Source organism: Hemibagrus wyckioides, linkage group LG13, assembly GCF_019097595.1.
Source record: "Hemibagrus wyckioides isolate EC202008001 linkage group LG13, SWU_Hwy_1.0, whole genome shotgun sequence".
Classification (NCBI taxonomy): domain Eukaryota; kingdom Metazoa; phylum Chordata; class Actinopteri; order Siluriformes; family Bagridae; genus Hemibagrus; species Hemibagrus wyckioides.
The window spans coordinates 18,805,541-18,833,307 of NC_080722.1; the positions used below are offsets into that span (position 1 = coordinate 18,805,541).

The 27,767-nt window shown below is 38.2% G+C and overlaps 3 protein-coding genes across 4 annotated transcripts; 2 read left to right on the plus strand and 1 right to left on the minus strand.

The window, feature by feature from the left end:
- Positions 1-6,699: 6,699 nt before the first annotated feature.
- On the minus strand, positions 6,700-11,799 carry LOC131363346 (uncharacterized). The gene is made up of 8 exons (XM_058405769.1): positions 10,821-11,799; positions 10,291-10,340; positions 10,013-10,137; positions 9,841-9,877; positions 9,292-9,482; positions 7,449-9,009; positions 7,172-7,259; positions 6,700-6,891 (listed from the first exon to the last, which is right to left on the minus strand). The coding sequence occupies exons 2-8, from the start codon at positions 10,318-10,320 to the stop codon at positions 6,767-6,769; spliced, it is 2,157 nt and encodes a 718-aa protein (XP_058261752.1). The 5' UTR covers positions 10,321-10,340; positions 10,821-11,799; the 3' UTR covers positions 6,700-6,766.
- Positions 11,223-18,833, plus strand: LOC131363636 (phenylethanolamine N-methyltransferase). Its single transcript, XM_058406369.1, has 5 exons — positions 11,223-11,235; positions 14,500-14,612; positions 16,348-16,549; positions 16,785-16,992; positions 18,200-18,833. Exons 1-5 carry the CDS (start codon positions 11,223-11,225, stop codon positions 18,636-18,638), a joined length of 975 nt encoding a protein of 324 aa, XP_058262352.1. The 3' UTR covers positions 18,639-18,833.
- A 1,866-nt stretch (positions 18,834-20,699) lies between these two features.
- On the plus strand, positions 20,700-27,321 carry si:ch211-207i20.2 (uncharacterized protein LOC568537 homolog). 2 transcript variants are annotated; one of them, XM_058405507.1, is made up of 5 exons: positions 20,700-21,061; positions 21,778-21,940; positions 24,395-24,453; positions 25,312-25,414; positions 25,889-27,321. In XM_058405507.1, the coding sequence occupies exons 1-5, from the start codon at positions 20,870-20,872 to the stop codon at positions 26,899-26,901; spliced, it is 1,530 nt and encodes a 509-aa protein (XP_058261490.1). In that variant the 5' UTR covers positions 20,700-20,869; the 3' UTR covers positions 26,902-27,321. The 2 variants fall into 2 exon arrangements, with proteins under 2 accessions (XP_058261490.1, XP_058261489.1); XM_058405506.1 differs by having other exon boundaries at positions 21,772-21,940; positions 25,889-27,311.
- Positions 27,322-27,767: the final 446 nt, after the last annotated feature.

Genomic DNA, 27,767 nt, shown 5'->3' on the forward strand with positions numbered 1-27,767 from the left:
GTAAGCAGGATAAATAGAATTTAATGGAATGTATGCGATGTAAACAGAATGATGTGAAAATGTAGTCCTTCATATATGAATTCTTATATCTTCATCTGTAACTTCATTCATTCATTACTAATTATCTTGGTAGAGTCATGATCTTTTTCTTGGTTAGATCTTATCCAGGAGGGATATTGGGAACACACTATTAAGGTTCAAGGTTCATTCAAGTTTTTTCCCCTTAGTTCCTCATCCTACAGTCCAACAACAGACAGAAAATATACATGCATAATAAAAATAGAATACAACAAACATAGAATAAAATGTAGTATACTATTAGTGTACACTTTGGTCTATTCGCTGAACATACACTGTATGATGATGGTATTCTTTCTTTAAATACATTTTTCTTTTACTGCAAACCGTGTGAATCTGTGTGTAAGGTAAGAAAAGGCAGAATCTCTCTAAAATGGCTTTGTTCTGCTTGCCTGAGTGTAGAAACTCCTCCTAAATCTCTCCGAAATCCTAGCTGTGCACTGGCCATGAAGTTAATACAGTAAAATGTATACAGCATCTTCATCAAAAATGAGATCTGATGAAAAAAGATTAAACAGATAGAGATAACATTTTAAAACTAAAGATGAAAAATAGATTAAATCAGAACAATGTTTCTAAGAGCATTAGTTTCGACTTGTCATTTAATCACATAATAACTCCTAATGGTATTAGTAATGCATGCAGGAACAATCTGTCAGAGCTTGTCAAGCATGTTTAGGAGAATAATGGGAGGACAACCTACGGCTAACAAACAATAAAGGTACAGTCCATATCAGTGTGTGAGTGATTTGGGATATAAATAACTTCATATAATCAGACGTGAATGCTCATTTGGGTATATGAACAACACCAAAATCTGACACAGTCTGCTCTAATAGAAAAAGAGATGAGTATGCTCCTATTAATATAACAGCAAACACAGTATTTCACAGTTCACGGGTTTGGGAGCTGAACACAAGTTCATTGTTCTGTTGAACATGATTCATGTTGATTCAGATAAAATAACATGATTCACCGGAGTGAAGGAAAGAATTACCCCTAAAGGAACTCAAACACAATGTGAAACGACTGCTCCTGTTAAACTACCGAGTTTATCATTATATGTTTATGACATACTTTTTAAAAATGACTAACACGAGAGCAGTCATGCAGGCACTCGAACCGTCTGCAGGATCAAAGGAGATGGGAATGATTAAATGCAATCATGTAAATGGTGGAAACCTTTGGAGCAATTCAGAGGAAAATTAGAGATATCCATTATGTGATTTAATGCAAAAATAATGGTAACAAATGAAAGGGAAAAAAACCTGCTTTGGTTAGGTGTTTGGGCCATTTTCAGCTAATAATAGCTTCAGTGTGCCCTTTTACAGGTCTCTGGAGATGTACTGAAGGGATGAGCACATTCTTATGAAAGATTTTGTTTTGGCGATTAGCAAAAAAATTTCACCAAAAACAAATACAAATGTGAGATACAGTATAAACATCTTTTGGTTATAGTAAAGCCTCACTACAAAGCATAAAACAATGGTCAGGGTTACATGGAATTGGCAGTGGACTACATGACCCCTGAATATCATGGCGTTTGTTTGATTTTGCTGTCCATAGCCTAGTTTATAGTCTATAGGCTTTTGCTATTTCCATTAGTTCACTGTTTGGTTGGGGTTTTTTTTTTTTTTTGGACCTTATAAATAAATATCTGCATCCATTTCTGCTCCAACCATGACAACAATTAAGACAAAGTCTAAAGTATTTTATTTTGTAATGAATGAATGAAACCAAAGGGGTAGTACAAAGTCTATCAAAAAACATTTTTTGAAACAAATAATTTCACAAAAATGGTTAACTATTATATTATTAGCCTTATAAAAGGCCCAGTAAAAATGATTTTAAAATAAATAAATAAATAAAATAAAAAACAGCTTGATGAATGAAAAATTGTGCTAGTACCAGGTGCCGAACAGGTCACTCTGTCCTGCCAGGTTTTTGCTTCCATCTGGTGGCCACATGAATGATGCGGTGAGACTTAGAGACAATAATCAAAAATATAAAGTTTAACCAACACACTATGATTTTCTTTGATTTCTCTTCCCTAATTGCAGCCCACACACTGTTTTTGCGTGTTCATTGCAGTATTGCAGTTAACACACACACGAACATATAGTATATATACACACCGATCATAACATAATGACCACTTGCCTAATATTTTGTTGGTTCCCCTTTTGTATGGCGTCAAACCCGAATGTATAGCTGAAATGTATAGCTTTAAAGTAATGTAATTCACTTTTTTTATTTTTGGAAAACGTCCTGTTTAAAACAACGTTTTTCACTGCTCACAAATCCCCCATGGAGTGATAAGGTGGCTAAGTTAGCTGACATGTGACTAACGGATGAAAATGTCCGTCAAACACTGAACATGTTTCACTGCACACAAACAGCCCATGGGGAAATAAAAGTAGCTAAATTATCTTACAGGTGTGTGTCTGTTTTCTGTTTTCTGTTGTCTCTTTGTGCAATCTTTGTGTGCAGGTCTGATTCCTATGCAGATTTTCTAGCCTGCCCTGTTTCCACCTCGATGGCATCACCACCCAGTGCTCCTATTTAAGGAAGAAGAAGGGCCGCATTTCTTTTTATATATGTTCATATGCAAATAAAAGTAAATAAATAAAATAAAAACATTTTTTAAGGAAAAAGAAGAAGAAGAAGCGCAGTGTTGGAAGTGGTGTGGGGTTCTAGTAGATTTGTTGTAATAGTGATTATTGTGTTGAGTTCTGTTCTGGTTTTGACTTGTGTCTGTTTTCCCCTGACTCTGAGCTTGGCTTTTCCCATTTGGACTTTCCCATTTAGCTGTGTGTGTTCACTCTCTGTATATATTGTTCACTGTATATTCTGTTCACTTGTTCATTGGCTGTAGGGGTGTGGCTGGCATTTTATTTCGGAGTAGGTTATTTACCTCTGTTTGTGTGTAGGGAGTTAGGTAAGCCACTGTATTTTTCTTTTGCTTTAATTTCAGGTAAGGAAGTTGTAAACTATCAGATTCTTTTGTTTATTATTTTGGCCTCGGTCCACCATGATGATGAAGCCATTGTACAGCTGTGTATATATGTGTGTATATATATAGTACTTATTCACAATATACCAGCACTTCTTGTGGCAATCCTCTGTGTGTCTGTCTTCCCTACCCCTCCAGTAAAAGTATCACTTCACTGAATCCTGAGCTGTGTGGCCTAACCTAGACTTGGTAGTAACAGCTGACTAACATAAAAATGTCTGTGAAATTGGTTAAAAGATGTTGCACTTCTCAAACACAGCCATGGAGTGATAAGGTAGTTAAGTTAGCTAACGGGAAGCTAAAGTTAAATGCACACAGGTCGCTGCTTCTCACCAGATTCAGTACAACAGTCATACCCTCTCTCTTCCAAAGAGGCGTGGTCATAACAAAAATTTACTATTTTTAAGCCAATTAACTTCTTTACAAATTGCATTACTATCAAATGCAATTATATTGTACAAATATTGTACAGATTAGTAAAATATACTTAGATTTGATAATACTACAATCAAATCTTTGTGTACATTGTGATCAGAGTTTGAAATAAATTACTTTTCATAAATTAGAACCACTTGTAGACAATGGCACCATCTTTGAGCTGTTGTTGCAGCGGTCAGTTTTGCTCTTGAGTCTCCATCATTGAACATTTGAAGGCTTCGGCAGGAAGGAATTAGTGTTATATCGATAACGAATTTAGAAATTATGCTGACCTATAAGTTACTCCTGGTTACACAACTCCACTTGACTATACAAAGCTGTAGAGGAGACATTGTTTATAATCCCACTCTAAGGTGTTTATAATGATTTATAATCCCACTCTCTGGTGTTGATAATGATTTATAATCCCATTCTCTGGTGTTGATAATGATTTATAATCCCACTCTAAGGTGTTTATAATGATTTATAATCCCACTGTAAGGTGTTGATAATGATTTATAATCCCACTCTCTGGTGTTGATAATGATTTATAATCCCACTCTCTGGTGTTGATAATGATTTATAATCCCACTCTCTGGTGTTGATAATGATTTATAATCCCACTCTCTGGTGTTGATAATGATTTATAATCCCACTCTCTGGTGTTGATAATGATTTATAATCCCACTCTCTGGTGTTGATAATGATTTATAATCCCACTCTCTGGTGTTGATAATGATTTATAATCCCACTCTCTGGTGTTGATAATGATTTATAATCCCACTCTCTGGTGTTGATAATGATTTATAATCCCATTCTCTGGTGTTGATAATGATTTATAATCCCATTCTCTGGTGTTGATAATGATTTATAATCCCACTCTCTGGTGTTGATAATGATTTATAATCCCACTCTCTGGTGTTGATAATGATTTATAATCCCACTCTCTGGTGTTGATAATGATTTATAATCCCACTCTCTGGTGTTGATAATGATTTATAATCCCACTCTCTGGTGTTGATAATGATTTATAATCCCACTCTCTGGTGTTGATAATGATTTATAATCCCACTCTCTGGTGTTGATAATGATTTATAATCCCATTCTCTGGTGTTGATAAAGATTTATAATCCCATTCTCTGGTGTTGATAATGATTTATAATCCCACTCTCTGGTGTTGATAATGATTTATAATCCCACTCTCTGGTGTTGATAATGATTTATAATCCCACTCTCTGGTGTTGATAATGATTTATAATCCCATTCTCTGGTGTTGATAATGATTTATAATCCCACTCTAAGGTGTTTATAATGATTTATAATCCCACTCTCTGGTGTTGATAATGATTTATAATCCCACTCTAAAGTGTTTATAATGATTTATAATCCCACTCTCTGGTGTTGATAATGATTTATAATCCCATTCTCTGGTGTTGATAATGATTTATAATCCCACTCTAAGGTGTTTATAATGATTTATAATCCCACTCTAAGGTGTTTATAATGATTTATAATCCCACTCTCTGGTGTTTATAATGATTTATAATCCCATTCTCTGGTGTTGATAATGATTTATAGTCCCACTCTCTGGTGTTTATAATGATTTATAATCCCATTCTCTGGTGTTGATAATGATTTATAATCCCACTCTAAGGTGTTTATAATGATTTATAATCCCACTCTCTGGTGTTTATAATGATTTATAATCCCATTCTCTGGTGTTGATAATGATTTATAATCCCACTCTAAGGTGTTTATAATGATTTATAATCCCACTCTCTGGTGTTTATAATGATTTATAATCCCATTCTCTGGTGTTGATAATGATTTATAATCCCACTCTAAGGTGTTTATAATGATTTATAATCCCACTCTCTGGTGTTGATAATGATTTATAATCCCATTCTCTGGTGTTGATAATGATTTATAATCCCACTCTAAGGTGTTTATAATGATTTATAATCCCACTCCTGGTGTTTTTCATTATTTATATTCCCACTCTCTGGTGTTTATAATGATTTATAATCCCATTCTCTGGTGTTGATAATGATTTATAATCCCACTCTAAGGTGTTTATAATGATTTATAATCCCACTCTAAGGTGTTTATAATGATTTATAATCCCACTCTAAGGTGTTTTTCATTATTTATAATCCCATTCTCTGGTGTTGATAATGATTTATAATCCCACTCTCTGGTGTTTATAATGATTTATAATCCCATTCTCTGGTGTTGATAATGATTTATAATCCCACTCTAAGGTGTTTATAATGATTTATAATCCCACTCCTGGTGTTTTTCATTATTTATATTCCCACTCTCTGGTGTTTATAATTATTTATAAGCCCACTCCTGGTGTTTAATGTATAATGATTTATAAGCCCACTTTCTGGTGTCACTCAAATGAGGATGAGTTTCTTCACATTTCTTCCTCACATTGTTTCAGGGAGTTTTTCCTTGCCACTGTCACCTCAGGCTTGCTCATTAGGGATAAATGTTAGAGATGAAGAATGACTTCATTTTAAACTTTAACATTTTAATTCTGTTTCTGAACTTCTGGAAAGCAGCTTTGAGACATTGTCCATTGTTTAAAGTGCTTTACAAATAAATTAAATTGAAGTAAAACTGGAGAAATTAACCCTGGTTTCTTGGGTTTCGGGTAGAGGAGTAACGTTTCACATGTGTAATGTAGAGGTTATGAAATCCTCTGTTGAAGCTTTTGCAGTGTTAAACACCGTACAGTGTAAAATGTGTGGGGCTGAATGTTATGGCTGGTTGCTTAGCAAAAGACACCCATTAGTTAGATATCAACGAAACCTGATCAAATACATGACTACCTTAAAAGATGAAAAAAATATTACAAAGCTGTGAAAGATTTGAAAGATGTGAAAGATAATACCTGCTCTAGTGCAGAACAAAAGATCTGAATTTTTTTCCTCACTCATGTAAAAGCACGAGAAAAGCTGTTATTTAATGTGCTTTATTACAATGAGGGCATTGCATTGTGCTGCTGCTATGTGATTGGCTGATTAGATTACTGTATAAATGAGCAGGAGAACACATTTTCATAATAAAGTAGAATAAAGTTTCATAATAAAGGTGACTCTATATACACACTTTATAAATATTCACAATAAATACACAATAAATACACGGTTCTGTTTTATTCATTTATTTGTTTCTTTGTTTGTTTTTAGTGTATTGTTGGGTGTGGATGGAGGTATTTTTGTTTCTTTCTTTTTCTGTTGTAACACCAGATTATGGGGTGGTTTTAGGGTTGATGCAGCTGGTGAAGGTCTTGGAGATGTTGGAGAAGAACCTGCCCAGCGTCCTGCGAGCGCTCTTGAAGACCGACCGTAAGGTCTTTGATTCAATCTCTGAAGCTGAAAATGAGAAGAAGCAGAGTTACAGCAAAACAACAAAACCTGCTGTAGGTCCTGCAGGACCAGATAAAACCTAAAACTCCTACACATGATCATCACGCTCTTTAAAAATCATCAAATAATATCATAATATCTAATATCACCGTTAGCATCATTTGTTCCTACTTAAAGTACAAGATACAGAGTAATGATAAAGGATAAAAGTAGTGTAATACACTAAAAAGATAAGTAGTGTAAACATGGTAAATTATTGCAGATTCCTTTTGTTTTATAGACTTACTCTCATGGAGATTTGCGGAGGTGGAGATGCTTGGCTGGTCAGCCTGTGGCAGAGGAACCCTGCGCTGCCTTTTCTGCTTCCTGGGACGCTAAAAATGAAGGTAAAATAGACAAATCAGGAAGCAGAACTGGACATGTAAGATAACTAATAACCATAAAGAACGTAATTAATGCTGTAAATGGAGTGACTGATGTTTAATAAACCGTGCAATTATCACTAATTACAAATAAAATCTCAGAGCCAGGAGAAAACATTCAGGGGAAGAAGTCCTGCATACCTTAACGACGATGCACCTTTGAGTTTTCACAATGAAGCGAACTCTAGGCCTCTTTTTCTTCTGCTGATCCTCAGCTGTGTGAGTAGAGCACCCTTCGCTTTCCTCACTGGACCTGGCGTTTAGAATGTTCTGCAATAAAGCCTTACTAGCCTCCTGTACAAATGTGTAAATGAGCTCAGAAGGAAACTGCATGGAGAGTAACACGCTGTTCCTTCTCTCCAGAACAGAGTCTGATATACTCCGGCCAACTTCCAGCTCATGAACCGAGCCATCCCTACTGATGTGGATGGGAACGACACGATCCTCAACGCTCTCTGAGTGTACTGACATGTCTATACCTTTCTCATCATCAGCAGCACTTTTAGAGAAGGACTTGAAGAAAGACCTCAACTGATCATGGATCACAGTGAAAAGGTGCAGTGGAACGTACAGACTGTTCTGGCTTGAGGGCAGAGGATTATTCTCTTCATCTATAACACTTTCTGAGGGTCCAGAAGGACTTGAGGAAAATTCTGAGGAGCTCTCTCTGAGGAGCTCTGATCTGTTTTCCACATCAGATATTCCAGTCTCCAAAGGTACGTCACTGATCACCTTTTCTACGCTACCAGAAGCGGCTTGATCCGGATATACTGCTGTGCTGAAACCCGAGCCTGTCATGCTGATTAATCCTGTGGAAATATGTGAACTTAACCTACTTACCAGGATCTCGCTTGTAACCTGGGTAGCTTTATCTAGGACCTCTACAGCAGAGACAGATTTCTGGACGCCGTCTGAGCTGATGTCGAGCTCAGCATCAGTTTCAGTACAGGCGTCCAAGAGCGTCTTGCTTTTATCTGAAGCGGCTTGCTGCTGTTCACATACGAATGTTAACACCTGCTTGTGGATGTCTGTGTGGATCTTTTGAGCAAATGAGAGGAACTTCTCGTGCTCTGGTATAGACTGGTCAGCATCGCTACAATGGTGAAGCAAATAATATAATCTGTGCAGAATTTCCGTGGCTGTGCTTTTGGCCAGCTCCTTCAGTTCTGTCTCCCTGGAGGCGGGGACGGAGGTTTGGGACGACACTGAGGTTTGCGCCGTCTTCAAAAGCACTTCAGTGATCAGTTGTGTAGCTGTGCTCAAAAACTGATCACTGAAAGGGCTCTCAGCTTGAGGAGGTGATGAAACACTATCAGGACTTATCACCTCAGTCTTTGTGGAGACCAAGTCAGGGGTTGTAGATTCAGTAATCCACGAAGAGGACCTGCTGACAGAGACAACTTCTTCCAAGCCCATCATTATATTATGGACCTTCAGGAGGGATGTTAGGGACATTACTAAACCCCCTTCTTCTGAAAGTCTATTGAACTCTTCAGAGTGATACAGGTCCAAGATCTTATCACAGATCTCATTGGTGCATGCCCTGCTGAGATCATCGAGCTTTGTGATCGGATCTTCAGCAGGTGAGGAAGCACTTGCTTCCGATGCCATACTCCGAATTGCCACCAACATCGCACCTTTAATCTCTGTGACAACTTTTTGAGCGAGATGACAGATGAAATCAGACACCTCCATAGGGGATCTTTATACACACACAGGAAAGAGAGAACATAAGCAAGAATAAATACCCACTTGACCTAAAATAAATAAATGCATGTAAAATAGGACAATAAGTGTTAAATTCATGATCTCTTTTTAAACAGCCAATTGTTAAAAGACAGAAAACCCATGTAATTGGTCATTCAACTACTGTGCTGCTGAATCCTGGATTCTGACTGGTCAGGAGGTGTTGATTAAACTGCAGTAAAGTTGATCATCGGGAATATTAGGACTGAAATCCGAGCAATAGGTCTGTAAAATTTACCTTTGAGCTGAGGCGTCTGAGGCAGAGCACTTGCCCGATTCTGACTCCATTTTCTTCAGTTTCTCATTTGCCTCGTGAATCACTTTGATCCCAAAGCTTCTGCTGAGAGGCTTCAGTAAACGGCGAACGATAGCAGACGACACCTCTGCCACGATTTTAGTGCACACAGCCACAAACTCCACCCTCGTGACCTTATGAAATAAAAGAAAGAAAGTCAGCTTGTTGATTACGAAACATGATCAGTGACATTACAACATGTTCCACCAAATGAAACCAGTTGCTGAATTCTGCTGTGGTTCAAACCCAGTTTTAAACCATCCATGAGCCACATGATGTGATGATTACATCAGCATCAGTTAACTCTTCACATAACAGTGAATAACACTAATTATAAATAACTGTACAGATCTACAAATATGACTGAATCTAGCTGACATCAATAAAGTGAATAGAATATTACAGAACATACTGATTTATCTCTTCATTAACCAGAACAATTACCTGAAATATTTACATCTTATTCATTATTTGTTATTCTCACACTCTTACCTCCTTCTTCATGCCCCTGCTCACAGCCTTCCATTCCCTTTAAACACAGCGAGAGAGAGAGAGAGAGAGAGAGAGAGAGAGAGAGAGAGAGAGAGTAAATCAGCATCTAATCATTTATTCAGGTGTAAATGAATTGAATAAAATGTTAGTGAAAGTCAAAGGTCGAGCATACTCATCGCTCAGATGAAGAACGAGGTCCATAATATCCCTGAAACACTTCGGTCTCTGGTCAGATGCGGTGCTCCGAGTGGACACTCCAAATTTTCCACCCTGGCTCCTTCTCTGCTTCTCAATCATCTGGAGAGAGACAAAGAGTTCAGCAGATGCAGTGCTTTAACTGAGAGTCTTTAATAACTACAATAGCTAGGATAAATATTAGCACTCGTGCTGTTTCAGAATCAAATGAAAGTCCTGTTTACGCTGAAACTGATTCACATGGACCTGACTCACCTTTAAATCACGTGTGTAGAAATTCTCCATTTCTTTTCAGATTGCTTTATCTACAAAAACACAAACAAATCGCTGTTAAAGTAGAATCTCTTTAAAAAATCAGCTGTAAGAAATGATAAGAGGCAGAATAACTAACAGCACTGTGTAAAATGAACAGTGGGTGGATTTGTGTTCAGAACTGATTCATCAGTGACTCTTTTCAACATAGTGAACTAAAAGACTCGAGTCAGTGGTGTAAAGTTTAGTCTTTAGGCCTACAGGAATGTGATGAGAATAAAATCAGGGTTTGAGATCGGCTTCATTAACGAGCCATGTTTAAAGTCAGACCTGAACTCGTCTCATCTCATCATTTACATCTTTCACACCAACAAGTGTGGCTTCTTAATAACCACAATTTCGCATCTTTTGATCAAATAAAAAGAAAACATTGCCATCTGATGGATAGCTTCCTTATAATAATAATAATTATAATAATAATAACAATAATAATAATAATAATAAGGAGGAGGAGGAGGATTTTAGGAGCTTACCTTTCAAGTGATCTGTAAAATGCAGTAACTGATCTGGTAGAAGTAGACGTCAGAATTAGAATTAGAAATGGAATTAGACGTCACTTCCCCCGTGACGTCACTGTACCCTACGCTTACAGGTCTACTCTCCCAAACCTGCCTGGGCACGTCGGAGGCGGGCACAGTGTCAATCATTTGTCGCGGGAGCCAATCGCGTCACGGCCAGTCAGCCAATCACCTAACAGCTCCAGGTTGTTCTCTGTAGCTCAGTGCTGCTGGAGAGAGAGAGAGAGAGACGGTTTATCGTCATGATGCTCTGAGGTGAAGCTGCAGGAACCCTGTTAGCACCGCACTATGTTCACTTTCGATTAAAATCACTTCACAAAACCTCACTTTCATAGACTTTTACAGTAAAAATCAATCATGGCGTCAAGGGGTAAGACTAGTCAGGGTTTGCTAATTAATGTTGCTGGTTTGAAGGAAGTCCGTAGCAAGGATCCTGTTTTGTTTTGTTTTTTAAGGAAGGGTAAAATTTGAGGAAAATGAATTAGCACGTAAATATTATTTCAGCGCTGTTGTGTAAAGACACCAGAATGTATGAAAGTGTGTTAGTTGGATGTTTTTTAATTGCCATTTCTCTCAGATTTTTCCTAAAAGAACACTGGCCATCAGTACATAAACTACTGACTATCAATAATAAAATACTATTAAAATGAGTCTCTGGAATGATGGTTACGGTTCACTGCCGCAGCACAGTGTATACAATCCTGCAGATACAGACCAAAAGCTTCAGTTAATGTTCACATCAGACTGAAGAAAAACTCTCTGACTTTAACCAGGACATGATTGTTGGTGTCAGATGGGCTGGTTTGAGTATTTCTATAACTGCTGATCTCCCCTATAGCGTCAAACCCGCGCCATAACTATCGTGCTCGTAAAATAAAAATAAAACACGTGAATCACAAGGATGCTAGCTTGTTGTTTCCAGCATGCTAGTGTTTGTTATTCCAAAAATCACGCGTAGAGTTTTATGCAGATTAGGGGGCGGGATAAAAGTCCCCATTGGTCCACTGCTTCTCAACCTATTATCCTTCTCTAGCCAATCAGTAAAGTGACGTCACTGACGCGCGACCTTGCCGGTTAGCGCTTGAACCTGTCTTAAGCACGTGAGAAAATGGGCGATTACACACTACTACATGTAATCGATATCAGTGTATACGTTAGTTAGATGCCTTAATTGTTCAAGGAATCAGGTGTAATATGTCTAAAATGGTTCTTAAATGTTCCAGTTTGTGTAGGTGTGGAGGACATTGCTTTCTTCCTAGAGGAGCAGAGTACTGGGGTTGTGCTTACAGAGACTGAGTGGATGCTGTGACCACAGGCACAGTTTAGGACACACACCGACCCAAACTCCCCATCCTGAGACTTTGGAGGACATCTGTATTTATTAGATTTAAACTATGTGCAGCAAATTGTGGAATAAACGTGTTTTAATTACATTTGTAGCATCATTTTGCAATGCATTTAACCTTAAATCCTTCTGCAGCTTTTATGGTGGCGTGCACCTCCATAATGGTCAACACACAGACATAAAGAGTCTAGAAATAAATTCTAATTTAAAGACTTATTTTGAGCTTGACTCTCAATTTTGACATCTCGCTCTCTGGCCTTAATATAAAACAGTAACAGTAACACTCACTGCTTTAATAAAACTTTATTTTGTTTCTTTCTTTTTTTTTTTCTCAACATAGGACAGAACTAGCAGTAACAGCCCTTGACACAGAAGTGCAGAGTCAAATACTTTAAAAATATTATACCAAAAAAAAAACAACAATTGTATTTTATATATCAAACAAGTACATCTTGTATAAGCAAGAACACTACTGTAACGGCAGCCCTGAACATTTAAACTAAAGCTTTTGTTATCTTTCCTGGTTTCCAGAACAGTGTTTATTCTTCTTTTTCCACAGGCAGGCTGCCTCCTGAAAATATCGGGGAAAGAGCAAAAAATGTGATAAAGAGAAATGCAGCAGACTTTCATATCCTCATATAAAACTGAATATCTAGCTTTTCTTAACGGTCATCTTGAAAACATTGCATGGGGAATCTATGCTTCATTACAGCACCAGCATGGACTTGGCCATTTCCTGATCAGTGCATGTGTCCGACTCTGATCCTGCTGACCCTGACCCTTTATCTGTCTGACCTGAGCCTAGTATCTGACCCTGTATCTGACTGACCTGAGTCTAGTATCTGACCCTGTATCTGACCCTGTATCTGACTGACCTGAGCCTGTATCTGACCCTGTATCTGACTGACCTGGGCCTGTGAACGCGGTGATACAGGACTCTGATTAAGAGTGTGGGTTAATACAGAGATAAGAGTAAACACAAAGTGAATTACTTTAAACATTATACATATACATAATACTTAAACTATACATTTCATCATGATGAAACTGAACACATGAGCTTAGCACTGTTAGCGCACTACTCTACTGTTTCAGCAACAATAACGCTATGTTATAATGCTAATGATTGTACAATGATACACTTGTCCAGTTCATTAAAATACTCTTTAGCATAATAACAGGAGGTTTGACACGATACTACAATAGACACACATTTAAGAAACCTTAAACGTATTAATTACATCATCACACTTTCTTAAGACAGGTTCAAACACTAACCGTCGCGCGTCAGTGACGTCACTTTACTGATTGGCTAGAGAAGGGCAGCAGGTTGAGAAGCAGTGGACCAATGGGCATACGCGTAATTTTTGGAATAACAAACACTAGCATGCTGGAAACAACAAACTAGCATCCTTGTGATTCACGTGTTTTATTTATTTTTATGAGGACGATATTTTATTACGAGTACGATACTTATGGTGCGGATTTGATGCCATAATCTCCTGCTGGGATTTTTTACACACAGCAGTCTTTAGAGTTTACACAGAATGGTGCAATAAATGAAAATCATCCATAAACAGCAGTCCAGTAGAGAACGCTTTCTATGCACGTTGTGGGCCTTTATATTTATATGTGGACCTTTCTATGCACTTTAATGCCTCAGCCTGTTTCAGTATCATTACTGAGCATGTGCATGCCTTCATGGCTACTTCCAGCATTATAATGCACCGTATTACAAAACAAAGCCACCTCAAAAATTGGTGTTATGAACATGATAAGTTCAGTGTTCTTCCCAGTCACTGGTTCTGAATCTGTAGAACAGCTTTGGGATGCAGTAGAACAGGAGATTCACAGTGTGAAAGTGTTACAAATAATCTGCAGGGATTGCACAATGCGATCATCTCAACAAGGATCCCAAAGGAATGTTTCTAACATCTTGTGTATATTTATATTTTTTATATTAAAAATGTGCAGTCTGAGCTGAAATACACTCGGGTGTGTGTCGAGGGACTGAAGGTGAAGTCTGGTCATGTTCTAGTATATTTCATTTATTTACTTAAATATTTATTTATTACATCTTCTTTATTTGATTGCATGAAATTAATGGTATCATTATGAGTTACCAATTAATAATTAAGTTACATTTCTACAATTATAATTTTATCAAAACCTAGGGTTTATTTAATCTTTATACTGATGTATTGAGTACTTTTTTTAGCCAGGCAGTGGTGTATAGAAGCATAGTGCTGACGTTATAAATAAAGCGTGTTGATGTTCTGCTCTGTGCAGGTGGATGCGGTTCCCAGCCATCCTTACAGTCCTACAGCTCGTGTGGTGTGAACAGTAGCAGCAGTCAGTCTCTTCAGGAAGCAGTATACAGTCAGCAGTCCTCCTCCTACTCGGTTATACATCAGCAGCAGTCGCCTCTGGGCGCAGCTTCAAGGTGTTTAAAAATAAGTCACATCATATTCAATGCTGTATCTTGTGGCCATGGCTCTTTAAACTTTCCCTGATCTCACTCCTGATCAGAGCAGAAATCTGATTTTGAATCTTATTATTTTTCATTTGGAATTGAGTTTTATGATCCTGTAACCCCTAGAGAAATAAAGGCTACCAATATACTTTAATTTCACGTCCCATTAAAGGGGGTGCTTTGAGTCTAAATAGAGTAGAATCTCTAATTGCCAGCACTTTCCTCTACTTGCAATTATCTTCCTGTGAATGTCAGCGTATACACGCTTTTGAAAGTCGGTATGAAACTATGAAATAGACATAAAATCCCTTAAATTTACATTTCTATTAAGTTGTCTTTTATGAGAACACCAGCTGAAAGGGAGGAACTGAGGTACGTTTTATATTACTCTAACCCAGAGTTTGGTGCTAGCCGTCATGTTATGTCCACATCGAGCCGTCCACAGCAGCAGTGAGCACCACCAGGAGACAAGACTCCAACCAAAGATAAGGCATCAGGATGGATTAGGCAGGTCCAGAGAGAAGAAGTGGTCATGCTGTGGACTGCGCAGAGAGAGAGAGAGAGAGAGAGAGAGAAACTAGAATATTAGGTCTGCTTATTGTTATGTAATGGTACCTACATTGTGTGCAGAGGGTTCATGGGTACAGAATGTTTGGTGAACTGGGATGTAATTACCTTCAATAAAACTATTAATGTGCTAACATTTATAACCCTATAAATAAATAGAGAATGAAATGAAGTGGTTTGAAATCTATTTAAAATTTGACAGCACTTTTCTGTCAATGACATGACATAATTTATATTGGTATATATAATGGCATATATTTGTTTAAATATGGACATAGAGTATGTAGATCTCATCTAAAAAAAAATGTATTCTACAAAATATAACCATTCACAGAAACATCTGAAATATATAACATCCTAGCATTACGTTTTTATTTGCTGAGATTCATTCTGTTCCAGGACTTTGTTGTCTGACAGACACGATGATAAGAAGTTAAACAAATATCAGCCGCTTTGTGTAGCCTAAAAGCTAGCAGAGATGCCTTCAGGCTGAAATGAAAGCACCATGTTTAAAATTCAATTTAAAGGGAGAAGATGCATCAATTTCATAATCATTTGGCTTGTGCTCTTTATTTAATAAAGGTTTTTATAGTAATACACACTTAGTTTTTTTAACCCCCAGTGTATCTTGTTCCTATCTCCATAATAATCGATTTTAAGCAATGGAAATGGAAATTAAAATCAGAAGCTATTCACATGCTCAGATTCTCCTGTATGTGCAGGTAAAATATAGGATTTAAATTGGGACAGTGACATTATTTGACTTAATTTACTTTTTTGCACTTTTATTAACTATTTTAATTTGTTTTTCATGGAACAGAAGTGTGGAATATGTAAAGCTAATGGCCTAAACCCTTTTCTCTGTCTGAACTGAGACACACCCCGAGGTTAAACAAAAGCACAGTAAAAGTCCTCGATGCCATCAGTGCCCCTGGTCATTGAGGCTCTCAGGTAAAACAGAGGATCCAATTTCTCTTCCTTTGGAAATAAACAGATAAAGAGGTGGATAGAGTGCAGCTGGCCATGGGCAAAGATCAGCAGATGAATAAAGGCTTGTTTAAGTGAATTTTTCCAGTGAGGACCAAATATAAATACAGCTGTGTAGAGAAAGAGAAGAGGAAAGGATGGAGAGAGAGAACATACAAGAGAAAGCAGTAGCTGCAATGGCTGCTTTTTACCAAGGGTTCGATCCTGAAGCGTACCTGAAGTACAATTACACACCACCACGAGCGGACTTCAGCCGAAGTGACAGCATCGTACCATGGAAGCTAAACTGCCTTCATAAAGCTTTCAGTGAGGGTAAGATGTTGTCTTCTACTAACATTAAATATTTGATATCTGAAAGGATCATGATTTTTTCTTCTTCTATAAATTCATTACTGTATTGCTAAAAAATCATCTTAAGTCATCTTAAGTATTTTACTTATATTATAGACACTGACAGCTCTTTCCTCAGTATGAAATGAGACTTGCCAAAGCTAGATATGATGTAAAGCTGTGTAAAATAATAGTTTGTGTATTCCACACTCCACAGATGCCATTAAAGGTGACATTCTGGTGGACGTTGGTTCTGGTCCAACTCTTTATCAGGTGATGAGCGGTTGTGAGCATTTTAATCGAGTCATATTATCTGATTTTTTGGAAGTGAATCGGAACGAATTAAACAAATGGCTCAAGGATGGACAGAGCAACTTTGATTGGACCCCTTACCTGAAACATGTGTGTGAGCTGGAGGGACGCAGGTGAGACATTCACATCATCTGTGTGTTTTATTCACGTCTGCAGGTTCTTTTACACTGTCTCATCATTTCTACTTCTGGCATGTTCAGTAAGCTTAACTGTCTCATATTGATCGTCACTATTCAAAAAAAACCCCAGAATTTAAAATTGTCTTTATATTGTTTGAAAATTAGAAGTTGACAAAAATATATATTTTGTATGAATCAATTATATACATGTCACAGTAAATACAGTGTATTTTTTTGTGATCTTAACTGAATTTGGATTACGGAGAAGAATTTTCTTTTAAAAACATCTATAAAACACATAAAAACATCATACATATTTTTATTTTTATGTAAATTCAGTCAAAAGTGACATGACTGGGATTCCCAGAAAATCGTTTTTATTTTATGTTCTACTGAAAACTTTGTATTTCTACAGTGATGTTAAAAACCACACGATTCCCAGTCTCTCTAATTTTATATCTATTTAGTCTTTCTAGTTGTTCTGTTATTTTAACACCGATGCACATTACTTATATTATTAATTTCATAGACACGAGAGGGAGAGATGACAGTGATCTGAAAAAGCTTGAGTTTGGCCACTCAATAAGAACTTAATGTTTATCATTCAAACATATGGAATTCATATTCAAATATTTCAGAAAACCATCCATCCAAATGTTTAGCTGCTTTTTGTCCCTAAAACATACAGGGGCTGGACAATGAAATAGAAAAACTTGGATTTAGACCACAATAATGTATTTGTAGGGTGTAGGGCCTATGTCCCATGGTTTTTAACCTCCTCTATGTAGTCTGGCTCATCATTATCAGAGATCAGGCCCATCACAAGAGTGTTGTCAGAAATCTTGAAAATAGTGATGGAGCTGGAATCGGCCACACAGTTGTAGGTGCACAGTCATCAGGGGCTCAAAACACAACCTGTCCTCTTTTGAACTCTCCAATTATGTTGTGTGGATTGCTGTATTTTATGTATAACTGTGTGATTAGTCTGCTAATTCAACCTTCACACTCTGCTCTTACATATGGAATGTGAAATCGGTGAAGATTGGCCACCAGGCTGCACAGATATAGGCGTGAAAGCTCTAACACTATACTTACCAGTGTTTACGTTTGTTTGTCCAACCCCTGTGAAGACTGTAAAGGCTTTATGAGTGAATATTTCAAAATGTACACTAACATGAATGAACCTAATGTTTTAACACAGTTCCTCAGCATGGCGGGAGAAAGCAAAGAGGCTTCGTTCAGTGGTGACTGACATTTTTCCTGTTAACGTTCACCACCTGTTCCCATTTCCACCTGGATCTTTGCCTGCTTCCGGCGCTGACTGCATCGTGTCCTGTTTCTGCCTTGAAAGTGTCAGCCCTGACGTTTCCTCGTTCACTCAAGCACTACACAATCTGTCCAGCCTCCTGCGTAACGGCGGTCACCTTCTGCTCATTGGAGCTTTGGGGGAGAGCTTTTACATGGCAGCTCCAGATGTTCGGATCCCTGTGGTGCCGCTGGATGAGGCTCAAGTCTGTGCGAGTCTGAGTGCCAGTGGCTTCGAGCTCCTGCAGCTCAGTGTGTATCGATTAACAGCAGACATGCTGGTTGGAGTGGATGATGTTAAAGGTGTGTTCTTTGCAAAAGCTAGAAAACTATAAAATCAGTATCTATAACTAAGCGTTGACTAGCGAAACAAGATATTTTATATAAAGTTCCTGTTTAATAAATAAACCTAAGCTTTTATTTGAATTGTCTGACCAAAACAAAAGCTGCATTCAGTAAGGCAGGTTTGATCAGAGAAGCTAGTTTCTGTACATTGGGTTTTTTTCTGTGACCGTGAATAAATGTAACCTTTTGCCAAAAATGTTGTTGTGCATGTAGTCTTTGCCTCCTTTTCCTTTTAAGCTGATCCTATATCATACCTTTATTTATATATACTCCGATCAGGCATAACATTTTAAGCACTGACAGGTGACGTGAATAACACTGATGATCTCCTCATCATGGCACCGGTTAGTGGGTAACACATCAACTTTGAGGACAAAATGTTCACTTGCTGCCTAATATATCCCACCCACTAACAGGTGCCATGATGAGGAGATCATCAGTGTTATTCACTTCACCTCTCAGTGATCATAATAAGGTGGCCTTATTATTTTTTAGGAAAGAGCTGTGTGGTATTTCATAAAATGTGCATGCAAACTTTTCTAGTGTCTACATCTTACATCTCAACTAAACATAGGAATGGCAGTGAACAGCAATCTGAGGGGTCCAAATACTCCTCACTAATTGAACACCCAGTGGCAAGTTCTTGCCAAGAAACATACAGTTAATTAACATACACATGAAGTTATCTGTTATATCTTTAGCACCACATCTTATGACCACACCTAAACCATCCTCAGTACATTGTACTGAACTATCTTTCAAGTTAAATCTGCACACATTTGATCATAACTTACAGCTGCTTGTTGTCTAACACCACAAAAAAAACAGATCCATAGGACTAGTATTATGCAAATGCTTGCAAATTTAATTGGGCATGTAACCAATGGCACTTTTTTTAAGAGTTTGAGCAAACAAATTCACCTGCAAGGAATCTTTGTCACTGTACACCTCAGTTCCCAAGATATATGCTTGTTTTTGTGTGCATAAACATGAAATGCTCCAGTAGGTAAGTGTCCCTGTACACGGTGTGTTGGAGTGTCCTGCTTATGGGGTTTCCACCAGTGGTGGGCCTTTGCTGGTGGAAACGAAATATATAAGTATATATATAAATATATAAGTGGCAATGAAATTGTTACATTAACCAATCAGATTTCGAGTTGGCATCACTGGGCCATCTAGCAGGCATACGATTATGTCAGCAATTTCCCGTCCTTTGATTGGATAATTGGAGTAGTCAGAGGCAGCGAACCGCACAAACTAAATAATATATATATATTAATTCACAATGGCTGACAGAGGAGAAGAAATCGATTTGGTCTCAGACATCCTTATAAATTAAAATTGACTATTCCTTGTGAGGTGTGAAATACTGTAGCCTAATTTCTTTTTTACTTTGCTGTTTAACGATTTGCTATTTTGATTAGTATCTATTGCCATGGCGTCATAATGATGGTAGGTGGATTAATTCAGGAAGGACACCAATGAAGGCCTAGGTGTGAAATGCACGACCCGCCACTGGTTTCCACCACATGAGATTCACTCAGTAAAGTTGGGAAGAGTTTAGAAAACTATTGTTTATTATTGTCTTACTTCAAAGTGTTTAGGCAAACCCTGTACGAACCTTCAGTTACATTTTGTTAATCTATTTTATACGTTTCGTGTGAATCTATGCAAGAACCCATTAGTTACAACAGGCTCTATTTAAACCTGATGGACTCTTATTAATTAATGAATTAATTTACTTTAATCATTATTGAGGTCTACACACTGCTGTAAGTACTGTGACACCAAATATGTCAATATAATACCACAATATTTGAAAGAACCCAAGGAATCCGTGGGGGAAAAAAGAATTTTGTTAGTAGGACTCATGGTACATGAAACCAAATTTCATATCTTTAGGATTTACTGTTTGATCTCAGATTGAGAAAGTGTGCTTTCATCATTTCGATCGATTTCTGTAGTAAATATTTAGATTTTTTTTTTTAAATATAAAGCTAAAACCATTTTTAAACATTCGAAACTTTTATTTTGAAGGGAATAAACCGGATCTGAAAGGTCACACGAGACTGTACTTCCACTAAGGGTTGCGATTGTTTCCAGAAGTATTTTTTTTGCAAGCTCGTTAGAAAAGTATTTTCTCTATACTGTTTCCCCTTTCATGGAAAATAGTGTTTATTTGAGTGTCTTCAGAGAAAACTGTAGTTAAAAAGTGTAGGTCATGTCGCAGTGTGTTGCGTTACAGGCGCGCTTAGCCTCGGTGTTGCAGGCTTTAATTCACACAGTCGTGGCGGAAATGTGCAAACTGCTCCAGGAAAGATCCGAGTTTATTTTAAACCTCCGGCTTTCTCAGGAACAGAGTGAAAAAGTGAAGTTAAAAGAACTGATCCAGACGGAAACCGAGCAGAAGATGGTATGTTCACGTTTTGCTTGTGATGACGCATGTGGATGTTAAGTTAAGCAGCCCAAAAAAAATGGCTGCTTATCGGATGAACCGATTCATTGAACCGACTCGCATGCACGTGCGTAGACAGTATCGATTCTCCAAATGCTTCGGTACCAAAACTCTTTGGTACAAATCATCTTAGCTGTGAATTGTGGCACGTTTTACTTTATAAATAGTGGAATAAGGATGACTATAAGTCATATTCTATAAACAAATTAAAAATATCTAACATCGTAAACTGTTTATATAAAAAAATATAATAATTTCATATATTTTTAAACTGCTTCTGTCATTTCGGATTAATAGTGTGACACAGTCCATTGTGTATCAGGTAATAATCGATATTTGATCAATAGTTTACCGATGAATCCACTATGATACGATGCATCTGCTTGTTCTCTAATCATGACAGGTTTTGAACGGAATCTGGGGGGAAGTCTATAGTTTATTCATGAATGATGATGTAGAGGTGGACTATTAAGAAAAGCAATTAAAAATAATTTACTCATCAGTCCTTTTCTGATAATAATATGATTGTTTCATCAATACCTTTCAGTTAAACTGTTACACCCCTAATGTGACCACCGCCCATGTCAGTACTGGATTGTTCATAAAACCAGCATTCTGTGAGACTGAGTGTTTTTAACAGAATTGCCTATTCTTTTTTTTCTTCGAAGAAACAGTTTGCGTCAGTCATGGAAGTGCTAGGGAACGAGGCTCTGGGTAAAATCATCAAGGCTGTAGATGAGAAGAAGTTATTGTTGGACCTGGAGTGCAAAACCTTCTCAGGGGATAAAACCGAACATCCAGGAAGCATTCTGAACATTCTCTCAGCCGGAGGCCCGGGTATGTATTTACTGCTGCACATATTACATTACACACACACTGCGTTTCACACACATGCTGGGCTTTACTCTGCATACAGCACTGTGGAGAAAGACTTGAAGACTGGAAGACCTTCAGAGTTCATGGTTTTCAGCCCAGGTCTTGGCTATTTAGTTCTGTTCAGAGTTTCTTAAACACAGACTCCTTTAACTTTAAAATATATTCCCCTGACTCCTTCAGGACCAATTTATTTTATAAACATTGTCAAAGTTTAAGTTCTCCCATTCTAAAAAGCAATAAATTATATATTTTGATTAGCTGCTACTGGTAATCAGAAGAATAAGGATATTCTGTAAATATTTATGTAAATTTATGAATTGTTGTGTAGGTCAAAAAGGAAAAAAATCCTATAGAAGTAATAAACAGTTTAAAACAAAAACAATCATTGCATCACAGTTGTATTGCGTGCACAGCATAAATACTTGTTCATTTGTGTTTATGACAGGGACAGGGACGTCCAACGGGCCGGATGTGGCCCGCGGGCTGTAAAATGCCCAGGTCTGCCTTAGAACAAAGTTACTGTTATTTATTGAGATAGTCCAAATAACAACAAACCAGCTAATGATAACTGAGCAACTAATTATGTAGGTGTATTTTATTTTATTTTTTGCGTAGTTTATTGCAAATAGCTGTCATGAAAGTGGAACCTTTCACTATATAATCTCCATTTCGTTCAGAGTGAGTGTTCTAGCACATGTTCGGTTTCCTCTAGGGGGAAAAAAGGTTAAATTCTAATTTATGTCCCATTTTGTATGTATTTATTTAACTGGTGTAAGATTTTCGATGATGTACATTATCATTATTATAGTATATTATTACCCTTTTAAAATCTGAGCCATGCTCCCCATTACAGACACACACACACACACACACACACACCTGTGACTATTTCACAATAACATTCTGAATTAATAAAACCTTCACACTCCAGCTGCTGTCCTGTTCATAAACTGCTCTCATCTGTGTTTATGTTGCTTAGCTTAGAAGGCTGACTTGGAAGACTGGGTGGTGGAATAGTTGTCGATAATCAGTGTTTATCATATTTTTTTTCTGGAAAAGTAATAATTATGATAAAATCGCAGTGGCTAATTAGCTTTATTTCATATTTTAAGTCCCCTTGATATGGATTCCTTGCTGTGATTCGATTCGGTATGTTGAACAAACAGGAAGTCACAGTGACAGCTTGTTTACACAGCAGCCGATAGCGGTGGACTTGTGCTCTGTCAGTCCCCTGCCCAGTATAAACAAAGTGCCCCAGTTAATTCAGAGAACAGCGACGAGTTTAACGAGTCTGTTACCGACTCTTACTGATGGAGACAATGTATAAAGATGGAATTCCTCATCAGTATGAGGTAGGGTCAGTTCTACCATTGAACAGAGTTCAGGTAAAACGTTCTAAAACTGACGACTCACTCAAACCCAGAATAAATGGGCAGGGGTTCCACATGAATAAACTCCGCCCATTTATTCTACACTAAGCGATGGAAAAGGGAATAGTGTGTGAAGACACATGAACTGCTATTGTAGAGCAACTACATTATAGAGAGCATTTCATTGGAGGAACACAAAGTCTAGATGTTTTAATCTAGATAAGGGATGCACCTTTTGCCAAAAATGTGGTTGTATGCATGTAGTCTTTGTCTCCTTTTCCTCCTTTTCCTTTTAAGCTGATCCTATATCATACCTTTTATTTATATATAAACCGATCAGGCATAACATTATGAGCAGTGACAAGTGAAGTGAATAACTCTGATGATCTCCTCATCATGGCACCTGTTAGTGGGTGGGATATATTTGGCAGCAAGTGAACATTTTGTCCTCAAAGTTGATGTGTTAGAAGCAGGACAAATGGGCAAGAGTAAGGATTTCAGTGAGTTTGACGAAGGGCCAAATTGTGATGGCTAGACCACTGGATCAGTGTGTCTCCAAAACTGCAGCTCTTGTGGGGTGTTCCCGGTCAGCAAGTGGTCAGTATCTATCAAAAGTGGTCCAAGGAAGGAACAGTGATGAACCGGTGACAGGGTCATGGATGGCCAAGTCTCACTGTTTCACGTGGGGACCGAAGGCTGGCCCGTGTGATCCGATCCAACAGACGAGCTACTGTTGCTCAAATGCAAAAGGAATGCAAAGAAACTGTGAAACAATTAATTTATTTCAGTGGCTCTTTAAAGATGGTGGACTGTGACTGAGTATCAGGCTGTAGGACTTAAAAAGCAAAAACCCAAGAGAGTTCAACAGGAATGATCCCTGACTCATTATTCCCTGCTCAAATGCATTATGGGTAATCTGTACCTACTGTAGAGCACTTCATTGTTCAGATTTGAGCTCAGTTTCCCTCTGGTCCATATTTCTGATCAGCATCATTTAATTTCATCAAAATAATTAAAAAAAATATTTCTGTTGTCTGAATTTCAGAAGAGGAACATTCTTACGATGGCTGTGGGAGAAACTCTGAGGCACGAGCAAGACATGAGGTAGGCGACATTTTAAGCAGATATGAAGACATTTCTTCTGGTGTGTAAATGGTTGTGTAAGCCAAAGGGAACTAATGTCTTCCTGCAGATTTAAAAACGCTGATTTTCTTCATACTTTTGTGCAGATGTTGGTTTTGTAAAGTGCAGCGCGTAATCCTGACACGTGCATTCAGTAAGGCCCTCAGAATAAGAGATCAGGGTAAAGGCTGAAAGACAAAAGTGGGAATATAAAACTGTTTAATAATCTTAATACGCCCTCTGAGGTGTTTGTTTACAGCTTAGAATCTGCAGAGACAGACAGACAGACACTGTCAGATTATGATTTTAATCATAACTGAATGATTGTTTTATTTCTCGTAATTTATGGTTATGTGTCAATTTGTTTTCTTTATTTTCATATTCTTTAATGAAAGCCAATAAAATAAAGCGACTGGTTTTCGCTAAATGTTTTGGACAAGTCTCTTATTCTAGGGGGAGGTTGTAGCTCGGTGGTAAAGGTGTTGGATTGCTGATCGGAAGGTTGTGAGTTTGAATCCCAGGTCCACCAAGCTGCTGCTGTTGGCACCTTGAGCAAGGCCTTTAACGCTCAGTTGCTCAGTGTATGTTATTCCCTGACTGAGTGAACCAGCAAAGTGTTTCTGATTGAGACTCTACAGTTCTTCTGTATGTTTCTCTGACCTAAACGCTGCATCAAAACATAAACAACTCAAACTCCACAGTATCTTCCTAATATAGCAGTGCAGTAATCCATGCAGTTTCTATGATCTGAATTCCATCAGGTCGAAGTTTGACTGCTATATGACTGACTCTCTTTATCTGGGAATTAGGTGTGTATTTGACTGTAATTATTTGTCTCAGGCTGCAGAAACGGTGGAATTTCAGAGTCCCGAATCTCCTCTCACGCTTGCTGTGACGATTAAAGACGAACTCGGAAACATCGACCTGAGATCCCTTATCGCAGGTGAGACTTCTGTCTGAGTTTATCACCCAAATTATAGCTAATTTTCTCACTCCTCGAGAACAATAAATCACTAATGGGTCTTTTATGCCTATACAATTATTTTAATTGTAATGATAATAAGAAGAAGAAGAAGAATGGAAAAAATACTAATAATTTATGCTGTACTTTTTTATTCTTTTAGTAGCTCAAAATGCTGTAGAGTTAAGTTCAAAACAAGCGCAAGGAGAAAAAAAATCACAAATATAGAATTTAATTAAAAAAATTATTTAAAAAATTGACAAACATAATAGACAGAGATAATGAAAAATAAATTAAAAGAAACTATAACTGCTAAAACAAGTATTTTCAATTAAATACCATTATTAAAAAAAGATCTATTTTAAAAGCATTGGTTCATTGAGCTATCAGAGGATTTTGGTGAATTTTCATAGCTGAGCATCTTTTTTGACCACTCACTTTTTTTTCTCATTACAGATCACCTGTACGTGCCGTCAGAGGAAGTGAGGACACAAGCGGAGGACAGTGAGAGTCATCAGGAAGATGTTAGCTTTGGGGGAAATTCTTTTATTTGTTCTGAGTGTGGGAGGACGTTTTTGTCTGTGATCGGCCTCAGGTCACATCAACAGATTCACAGTGGAGAGAAAGCGTTCAGCTGCACACTCTGTGGAAAAGCCTTCGCTCACAAGCAGAGCCTCGTAGATCACCATCGTGTTCACACAGCCGAAAAATCCTTCAGCTGCAAAGACTGTGGCAAATGCTTCGGGAAGGCCGCGCACCTCAGGACACACGCGGCTGTCCACAGCGGAGAGAAGCCCTTCGTCTGTGATGTGTGTGGCAAAAAGTTCAGCATCTCGCAGAACCTGACGCGGCACCAACACACCCACACCGGCCAGAAAAACTTCCCGTGTTCCGTCTGCGGCAAGAGCTTCACCCGAGCGAAGACGCTGATCACGCACCAGCTCATCCACACAGGACAGAAACCGCACTCCTGCATGGAATGCGGACGGGCCTTCAGACACCTAGTGAACCTGCGCAACCACGAGCGCATCCACACCGACTTACGGCCATACTCCTGCGACCTGTGCGGGAAGACGTTCCGCCACACCGTGAACCTGAAGATCCATAAACGCATTCACACCGGGGAAAAGCCGTTCACGTGCAAAGAGTGTGGCAAGAGCTTCAGCCAGCAGAGCAGCCTCGTCTCTCACAGCCGCACGCATTCGGACCTGAAACCCTTTGGTTGTAGCTACTGCAGCAAGCGCTTCAACAACACCAACAGCCTGAAGCTGCACGAGCGCACTCACACGGGCGAGAAGCCATATGGCTGCGAGTTCTGTGGCAAATGCTTCAGTCAGGGCAGTCACCTCCGCACGCACAAACGCCACATCCACGGAGGAGGCAAACAGTACATATGTGACAAGTGTGGAAAACGCTACTCAGACCCACGCAATCTCAAAATGCACAAGTGTGTGTACGCCTCAGCATAGTGCCACAGATTCAACTTTTTTTGTTAAATATCACCAAGTTAGATAAATGTTAAATAAAATTCATTGTTTATTAAACAGGTATGAAAATAAAAATGCCATTGTGTTTTACAAAACCTTGTAAAGAATCTGGAGATGCTGATTTATATTTGTGGCATTTTCACACACATACTGTTTTTTTTTAGAATACATAAATAAGTAAATAAATGAGAAGATTGTCTAAAATGGTGTTTTTGTGTAACCGGTACAGCATGTGATTATCAACACTGATATTCACCTGAAACACCAGATTATTAGATTAGATCAGATTTGAAGGTCTTTTTCCCCAATCCCTTGAACGGACATGTGAAAGTGTGAGTATTTCAGCAGACTGATAAAAGATCTTAATAAATACTGTAGAGCTAATGAACTCGAATACATTTCTTACCTTCTTATAGGCCAGCAGCTGACGTGCCGCTTATGCTGCTTAACATGAACACAAATTAAATAAGGTACAAATCAGGACAAAATTCAGCTCTGTGATTCACGTGTTCTGCACTCACCAGAGACACCAGCGATGATATCTGCTAATTCCATCCAAACTTTATTTTTTATTTGTAATGTCTCTAGTCACTGATCACCATCATTCCCAAACACTACACACTCTTGCTCAAGGGCCCAAAGGCGGCAGCTAGGCAGGGCTGGGGCCTGAGCCCCAGAGCCTTAACTACTTGAGCTACTATCGTCCCCAAAAGCATTAGGTATCTCCCCGTCGGGGAATCAAACCCCGGTCTTCCGCGTGACAGGCGGAGATACTGTCCACTATACTAACAAGGAGGACAGAGAATGGAGGAGCCTGATGGCCAAACTCTGATCACCATCATTCCCAA